The sequence below is a fragment of the Physcomitrium patens genome, chromosome 22, assembly GCF_059467195.1.
Source record: "Physcomitrium patens ecotype Gransden chromosome 22, ASM5946719v1, whole genome shotgun sequence".
Classification (NCBI taxonomy): domain Eukaryota; kingdom Viridiplantae; phylum Streptophyta; class Bryopsida; order Funariales; family Funariaceae; genus Physcomitrium; species Physcomitrium patens.
In genome coordinates, this window is record NC_143431.1 from 8137455 (window position 1) to 8146990 (window position 9536).

General features: G+C 36.3%; 1 protein-coding gene across 2 annotated transcripts; it reads right to left on the bottom strand.

The window, feature by feature from the left end:
• Nucleotides 1-7988: 7988 nt before the first annotated feature.
• LOC141044735 (uncharacterized) lies at nucleotides 7989-9187 on the bottom strand. Of its 2 annotated transcripts, none has more exons than XM_073530072.2 (3): nucleotides 8889-9187; nucleotides 8442-8473; nucleotides 7989-8188 (listed from the first exon to the last, which is right to left on the bottom strand). In XM_073530072.2, the coding sequence occupies exons 1-3, from the start codon at nucleotides 9185-9187 to the stop codon at nucleotides 8172-8174; spliced, it is 348 nt and encodes a 115-aa protein (XP_073386173.1). In that variant the 3' UTR covers nucleotides 7989-8171. The 2 variants fall into 2 exon arrangements, with proteins under 2 accessions (XP_073386173.1, XP_073386172.1); XM_073530071.2 differs by having other exon boundaries at nucleotides 7989-8191.
• Nucleotides 9188-9536: the final 349 nt, after the last annotated feature.

Here is a 9536-nt window from a genome sequence, read left to right on the forward strand (position 1 = left end):
CGCATATGATGAATGGGATGAATAAGGTATTGAGAGATTTTATTCCGGAAAAGACTATGCCTTTTCTGGATGATGTTCCAATAAAAGGGTGCAAAGAAGGAGACAAGGATGAAACTTTAGATACGATGGGGTGTCGCAGATATGTTGTTGATCATATACAAGATTGTGAAAAGATTTTAACTCGGCTTGGAGAAGTTCATCTTACATTATCGGGTATGAAGTCCGTATTTAGAGTGCGAGAGGTTGTAATTGTTGGACATTTATGCGGATCTTACGGAAGAAAACCAGATCCGACTAAAGTTGATGCAATTGGAAGGATGAAAGAGGATTGTGGTTCTTTAACAGAAGTTCGCAGGTTTTTGGGTGCATGTGTATTTTATCGAATTTAGATCCCTCATTTTGCTCACATAGTGGATCCATTATATGAACTGTTACGCAAGGGTTACCGATTTGAATGGAAAGAAAGGCATATTCAGGCAATGCAAAGATTGAAGAAATTATTGATGTCACCTCCAATATTGAGGAAGGTTGACTATAAGTACAATAGACCAGTGATTCTTACTGTAGACGCTAGTCCAATTGCCGTTGGATGGGCGGTGGGTCAAGATGATTCGAATGGGAGTAGATTTGCAGTTCGATTTGGGGCTAAAGTTTTAAGTATTCATCAGCGTGCATATTCGCAAGTCAAAAGAGAACTTTGGGGAGTCGTTTCGGCTATGAAAGCTGAAAAGGACTATTTGATTGGGGCAGTAGTAGTAATTGAAACAGATTGCTTGCCATTGCTTGGAATGATTATTAACTGTTCAACGCCAGATATTACAATGTTGAGATGGATTGCTTATATTAAGTCACTAAATCCAGAATTTAAGCATATCACTGGAAAGGACAATTTAGTAGCAGACATGCTATCTCGAGCAAGATACGAGAAGGAGGACGAAATGGTTGAAGACATTGATGATGTCGGATTGAAATTCTATTCAATATCAAATCTCAACAGAGAAGACAAGCTATTTCTTGAAGAATCTTATGAAGGAGAATTATTGGATATTGGTCATTATTTGAATACCTTGTCTAAGCAGGGGAATTGGTCTACAGAAAAATTCAAACAAATAAGAAAAAAAGCATATGGGTTTTTACTTTGAGATGGATTCTTATGGAAGAGACCGAAGAAAGGAATTGGGATGCCACAACGAGTGATAGGCAAAAGGGAAGAAAAACTAAAATTATTAAAGGAGTTTCATGATAGTTTATGGGCAGGGCATAGAGGAATCTGGGCTACTTTTGCTAAACTCAAGGAACGATATTGGTGGAAAAATATGTATCGAGATGTGCTCTCATTTGTAGAGTCATGTGAAATCTGTCAATCGTATTCTAATATCCGACATCGAGATGGTCTTCATCTTACGTATCCTCTGGCTATTCATTTTAAATGGGTTGTTGATTTGGTTATTATGCCGGTTGGGTTATGGCAGATGAGATATTTGGTTTTAGCTCGTGAAGATTTATCAAATCAAGTAGAAGGAAGAGCATTGAGGACAAAATCTACAGAGGGGATTTGTAGGTTTTTGCTTGAAGATGTCATTTGCCATTACGGATGCGTAGGAAAAATCACTGCAGATCGTGGAGAATTAAATGCACAAGAAGCTCGTAAGTTCTTTGAAAAATGTGGAGTTAAACTATCACTTACTACTGCTTATAATCCGGAAGGGAATGCAAAAAGCGAACGCGGTCACCTGCCGATTGTGAAAGCATTGGTTAAAGCTTGTAATGGGAAGGTTAAAGAGTGGCCACGGCTTTTTTCATTTGCATTATGGGCTGATCGAACAACACATAGTTTGGTGATAGGATATATGCCAGTAGAACTTATGACAGGTCAAAAATCAATTATGTCGATTGAAGAAAAGGTACTTACTTGGAATATGCTACCATGGGAAGATGGATTGACAAGAGAAGAACTTCTGGCTATTAGGATTCGACAATTGGAGCAAAGAACGGAAGATGTCCAGATAGCATTGGAAAGGTTAAAAAGAGCAAGGTTACAAAACAAGGCGCGATTCGATAAGCAACATCGATTGAGACCAAAAGCAATCGAGGAAGGTGACTGGGTACTTGTTTATGACAATAGTCTGGATAATCAACATAGTACTTTGCGGAAATTTTCAAAACGTTGGTTTGGACCATATGTTATAACAACTGTTCATGATAATGCGACTTACTCATTACGGGAGTTAGATGGTACAAAATTGAAAATACCAATTGCAGGAAAGCGAGTAAAAATATTTAAACGAAGACACGCAGAGATGAATATGGAAGACCTTAATGAAGGTACAGAGATTCCGTAGCAAGAAGATGAAAGTGATATGGATAATGAAGGTGACGAAGACGAACTGGACAAAGACGTAGAGGATATATTCTGAATCAAACAGCAATTGGGTAAATTGGTGCATACCGGAGGATGCACAGGTTCAGAGGGGGTGGATGTCGTGTTGTAACACGAGTATACAGTGAAAATAAAAAGAAAGGGGAATTTTATTAATATTCAGTTACCTCGAATATTGGGAGCATCAACCAACTCCAGTACAAATACTGAGTGGTCAGGTTCAGTCACTCCGTTACATTCAGCCGGGGCATACTGAAATGCTCCATTTGATTCCAATAACGGGAGTCAGCAGGAAGAGAAGGACCAATTCACACGACGGGTTCGAGGAGCCAATTGGATCCAATTTTGATAATCCAATCCGGGTCCTCTTATCCAATATGAGACCTGAATTGGCCGGTCAACCCAATGCAGTCTAATTACAGGAAATCCAGGTCTTACTACGGGTCTTAGCCAATCTGACGCGAGGACCAATTAGACCCAATTACGAGAACATCCAGGTTACTACGGGCATCTTTCCCAATATAGGACCTGAATTGGTCGAGCGACTCAATGTGGTCCCGATTACGGGGTTCGATTCTGTTTCAGGCTGTCTTGTTCTCTGTGCCGTTTTAGGGAACGTTGTTTTCGGTAAATGGATTTCTTAAAGGTAAAAACGGAGGAGAAAGCTTGACGGCGAGAGCTAATTTCGGATCCAAGCTTGAGGTGGGAGCCAATTCCGGATCTAAGACGGAAGATTGAAGAAATTCAGAGGATAAGGTTAGGGGGGATATAGTTTTGAGGGGGAATCGGGGAGGGAGAGAGTTTTCAAGCTTTTGCAAGGTTACCAGTTCGGTTTTCATTGGAGGTTTCTGGAAGATCAAGGAAATTAGAGAGAGGAGCTTCATGCTTCGGGTCGGGGAAGGAAAGACATAGAATTTGGATTTTTCTTCTTCGTAGAGTTTTGGGAAGACTGAGGCAATCGCTGCTGAAGTCAGTGTTGTAATGGTGAATCGGGATTTTTAAATGAAGTGGGTTTGAATACTCTTGACTGTTTTGTAAAATCGAGTTACGTCTATGATTGAAGGATTAAAGGGGTGTCTATAGGATTGAGTATGCGGAGTGAATGAAATTTATTGGATTAATCTAACAGGACAGTCAGTGGATACAAGATCGTAAGTACAAAGGGGTATTGAAGATTAACAGTTTGGGTTGTTCGGGGTTCTCTGTAACGTATAGAGACCTATCGGCTGGGGCAAAAAAAACAAGACTTCGACAAGCAGTCGAAGAGCATCCGTATAGATTTACGGTACATTGTTGCAGTCGTTTATATTTCAGCAGTCATAAACTGATAGACTGCTTGACTATCGGCGAATCTCCATACTACCTTCTACAGCCAGACGCCCGGCACGTTCTCGAGTAGGAAAGCACGTAATACGACAGCGTAAGTGGAGAAAATTGGTGTACCAAGTATATTGGGGCGGCTATGATATCAATGAGCGCACATGAAAACTAGCAAAAAATCTTATTAATGCATCGTAAAAGGTATAGTAGTTTCATCGACGCTATCCTTAGAAACCTAAGCCCTTTCGATGAAAATTTTTCAGTGATGTCCCTTCTTCTTGAAGCTTCTTAATCCTCGGCCTTACAAAGAAAGGAGAAAAGGAACATCTAAAAGACATAATTAGAGACTATAAATCTGTAACTTGAGCCCATTCTTCTATGTTTAGTCCTTATTTTTTTTTTAATCTAATATCGATAGCCAAGAAATAGATATCATATCAGTCATGTCTTCTTAACCGAGTATTTCACAAAGACGATCCCGAGATGAAGAATTACCTATACCATAAAGACGATGGAGGATATTTAGTAACAAGTTGTTAGTGATTGTATTTGAAGTAGAACCTGCCTGTGGTGATCTTCCCTAAAGAGTGTTTGTAGGGCATTTTCACAATGAAGATACGGAAGTTCATGCCTGGTCAGAAATCAAAGGCGTAGGACACTATCATTGGTTACAAAGACCAATGAACTACTTGCCACGCAAACAACAATTGGAATATATTACAGATACTATGCAACAAGTTTTTAACTTCTTACATTAGTAATGACTTACAATAGGAGTGCTTCTCGGAGACCTCGAAGCTAAAGGGGGGGTGATATCAAAGACATACACTAAGAAGTTGTAGAAGATTTTAGAAGGTTCTAGAGAAGCTTTGTAGTTTGTAGAAGCTACTTGAAAATTTTTCAAGCTCGTGGAAGCTGCTTGAGAAGCTTTCTAGCTTATGGAACGTGCTTGAGAAGCTTCCTAGTTTGTGGAAGCTATTTAAGAAGCTTCCTAGTTTATAGTATATATAGGAGCCGAGACTGAGGGGATCCTCAGTCTTGACAACACACCTCTTGGAGCTCTAGCTCACCTCTCTAGTGTTGTTCTTCTACTCATCACATTAATCTAGTTCTTGTCAATTCTTCTTGAACTTCTTATTTAGATTTCTAGTCAGTATTCTAAATTCGTGACATTTAATTATATTGTATAAATTCCTAGTTGCCAATACAAACCTTGACTTTGAATAACAATTTTTAAGTCCAAAAAAATCCTAAAAAAATAAGTCTTATATTTTTGAAATTAGCTCTAAGATAGCTCTTGAATTTCAATCTTTAATCTTCAAATGAAACCCTATTTTGTCCTAGGGCGTCGTTTCAGTAGGTGGAGGTTTGATTTCAACCATGTCTCACAAATGGTCGACCCTTAGATATCAATCTAACCTATCCTAGGGATTTTTCAGCTCAACCATATCTTCAACTTAATCTTAATATAAACCATGGTAATTATTTATATCTTTTAATGTGAATTTATCAATTTATGGTCCTTCTAAGGCAATAAAAAAGTCTCTACAGTCTAAAAGGTAAAATTACTAACCAACCTTTAACCTACTAACTATTAAGACAAGAAAATAAACTAAAAGGCTTTTATAAAAGCTATGTTTAAATATCTTGAATTATTATTGAACCAAGATAATTAAATATTATTTTAAAATTCATATCTGATTATATTTTCATCATATTACATCATAACACCACCCACATGTCTTTTTACCATCACTCCTTTTGCTAATAACTCTGAATCCAAGACAACCAAATCTTTAGATTTGCATCTTCATGCCCTTATTGATGTTTTACATCTTATTTCAAAAAATTGATCTTTATAGGTTTTACTGTCTTGGATCTAGATGGTTGATCCTAGAATGTCCATCTTTTAGTGTTTTTTCTATACTCTTCAATACATTTAGGTCACAAATAGAACTATAAATTCTCACCTCTTTTCAATAATCTAACTTCTACTCTAACTTATCTTTCTATTGTTAACTAGTAGGAATATCATTTGTGCTTATGACTTTCAATTTATACATATGCCACAACTATTCATTAAACATCTTCTTCTCAACAAATCAATGAAAACTAAGCATCCTTATGGCATTGTTGCCTTAGACATATAAACAAACATCTATTAAAATACCTCACTAAACATAATTTTGCTATTGGCCAATTAATCAAAAATATTTTAGCTCAAATTTTTCCTCTTGTCTACATGGAAAACAAAGTATTACTAAATTCCTTAAAGTTATTATTTTCCATGATACACAACCTCTTAAGCTTGTATATTCAGATTTAAGTAGTTAAGTGCCTATTCCAACCTTTTCTACCTTTAAATATTATATTAATTTTATTGATGATTATTCTTGCTATATAATTCTTCATCTTTTTCAATAAAAAAGTGAACGCTTTGAATTCTTCAAAAAAATTCATGTATGGACTCAGATCCAAATTGGATTTAAAATGCATATTCTCCAATTTGATTAAGAAAGAGAGTATCTTTTTTTTGAATTTAAGAATTACCTATCCATCCATGGTATATAATATTAGTTAACAATAGCTTATATCCCAAGGCAAAATGGTGATGGTGAATGCAAAAACAGAACATTGTTAAATGATGTACATTACATACTTCATAGTGTCAACTTTAAAAATCACTATTAGAGTGAAGTTGTTACTTGTGCAACATATCTTCATAATTAAATTCCAACCAAAGCTATTCCATGTCATATAACTTCTTTTGAAAGATGGCATAAATACAAAGTTGATTTCACTCATCTTTGTGATTTTGAAAATACATTCTTTGCAAGAATTTCTTATATTCTTTAATTCAAGCTTATAATAAAAATATATGAATATATTTTATTAGGCTGTAGCTTTCTCAGTAAGGCTTATAAATTCCAAAATAAACTCATTAGTGTAATACTAGTTTCTCACAATATTGCTTATAGAAAGGTCTTTTTTTTCTCATAAAATAGCCCAATCTTCTTTTCTTTTGAGTGATTCTACTTCAACTCTCTATTCCAATGGCTGATCTGGCAGTGGAGTCTCCACCTTAGTACTAGCTATGTCTTCTACTTCTAGTCTAGTAGACTATTTTAGATCCACTTTTGTTGCCCTTGACGCTCTAGTTTCAACTCTCTCAATAAATGATTTTGTTGTCTTTGAAGATGCACCTTGCCTATTGCATAATTTTTTTATATTTAACAACTTCACTCTGCTATTGTACAATGTTGTTTCAATTCTAGTGTCTCCATAAAGTAATCCTATGAATTTGTTGATTTCTATATGTCTTGATATTATGAGTTCTTGCATCTCATCTCCTACATAGCTTCCTTCAACTTCTCTTATTTTTGCATCTTCTAGGCCAACTAACCAATCTTCTAATATTTATTCTTTATATTTTGTTTCTAATTCTCATTGTTTTTAAGATGCATAATTGGACCTAGAACTCATGTCTCACATAAGCCATCATGTTCTTCTGCCTCTGCAATCTCAACTTTGAAGTGCTTCTCTATCCTATCTCATCAATAGTCTTCTTGATCATTCTTAGCTAAGTTCAATAACATTGCTTTTGCATTGCACTTCAATTTGTATGAATAAAAGAGTTCTACCTTTACACAACTCATTTGAGAACTATGATGTTAACTTCTCAAAATTATAGTCTTCTTCTTGTAAGTCTCTATTTAACAAAAAAAAACCTTGTTTATAGTTTTCATAGTTCCAATGGAGCTCAACAATTATAAACAAGTTATCAACTCTTCTAATGTTCACAGTTACAATCTTGCTATTACTGACAAGCTCAACTTCTATATTGCCAATGGCATCTGGGTATTTATAAAGCTTTTACTTGATCGCCATCACATCACTTACAAGTAGGTATTTAAAATCAAGTTGAATAGTTTGGACTCCATAAATTATTATTAAGCTCATCTGGTTACAAGAGATTTTAATCAAATCTAAGGTCTCTATTATACTAAGATGTTTTTTTTTATAATTTGCATCTAATCTATTCAGCTCACCTTAGCGTTGGCTGCTCAATACAATCTTCACGTCCATTAGATGGACATGAAGATCGCCTTTCTAAATAGAATTCTTTATAAGAAAATATACATAGTTGTTCTTGATGGTGTCTCCATCCTTACTATGGCCTTATTTGTCGACTTTAGAAAACATTGTATGTTTTGAAGCAGTTTCTTTGAGAATGGTTTTAGATTATTGACTACTTTCTTGTAAACTACAAAACAAACCATAATGTATATTTCTTCCTTTGCGGCCCTTGTTTTGTTATTTTTACACTTTAATATCAATGATCTATCTCAAGCTATATGTACTTGCTCTTTGAAGGTGCAATCAATTGGTACTTGACTTGCCAACGCTTGATTGCACTTTCTTTCTAGCATGGAGGCAGAATACATAGCTATGGCCACTTTCGCCTCTGAAGCTATCCAGCTTTGCCACCTACTTCACAACATTCACCAACATACTCACTTTAGTTTTGCAACTCTAATCCTATGTAATAATCAATCTGCTCTTGCCCTGGTCAACATTACAAAATTTCACAGTTGCACAAAATATATTGTTGTCCATTATCATTTCATCCAACAACTCGCTGAAACCTAAAAAATCTGCTTTGAATACTGCTCTACTGTTGACATAAGAGATGATATTTTTACAAAGTTGTTGACAAGACCAAAGCTTGCCCCTCACTTACCATTGATTGGCGTACTTGGAAGAGAATCCATCCTACACCACAATCAATTTAATCGAGCATGTTAGAAAAAAGCAGTTAACTTCAACTGACTGTTTACAAAATGAAATGGTTACATTCATATGAACAGGTGCAACCGCCCTAGATGCACCTGCCTCAATGGCATAAAACCTCATGTATCAAATACATTTCAAGTATATACACACAATATATGCTTTATTTACTTGTACAGAATTTGCATTACATTTACTAACCCTATATACCTAAGTTCCAATAGCATCAAGCATCAAATGCAGTTGCATTGGATTGTGCTGGAACAACACAAGCAAGCTATAGCAAAAAAAAAAAAAAAAAAAAAAAAAAAAAAATCATTTATTCAATGGAATGATTGGGATGCGAAGATAGTAGAGTTACCCAGCACCCATGACAGCATGATCAAAGTGAGAATACCTGCTCCTAACACCTTTATGCTCATTGAACTCAACATTGAGGCCCACAACTTTCCCTTGAACACGTGCAGTACAATCACTTGTGCCCAGTTTCCTTACTGGATCAACGTGGATGTAAATCAAGTATTGTAACTCAATTGTCGTGATCCATGCCATGACCAAACTAGGGATCATGCACAGGAACAGCGTGACCGTGATAAATGCACGGAGTTTCAGAAATGGGCACACTTTCATCACAAGCCAATTGAGAGCACCCACAGCGCCTCCTGACGCCGGAGATGTATCATTTGTCTGATACATTACAGCAAGACTACTAGAACATTACCCATGCATCCCATAATGCTGCTCTAACGAATCGTCATCGTCACTAGTGTAAACCTCTTCGTAGACCCCTTTCCCTCTTGTGAGATGGAGTGCACTGTTTCCATCTCTCGTTGGCTGAAATCCGAGTCCTTAGTTCCAATCATCTCTCAAAACTGCTCGCCTCCCTCATTTTGCGCCCTCGCTTCCCTCTTACAACTTTGATTCCATTTTTATGAGTTCTTCTAAGGGCACTGGAAGCATAAAAACAATCCTACAAGACTTAAATTCCTTCATGTTACCCAGACGATTATATTCAGCAAATGCAAGAGGTCATCAGAGTGGGGTG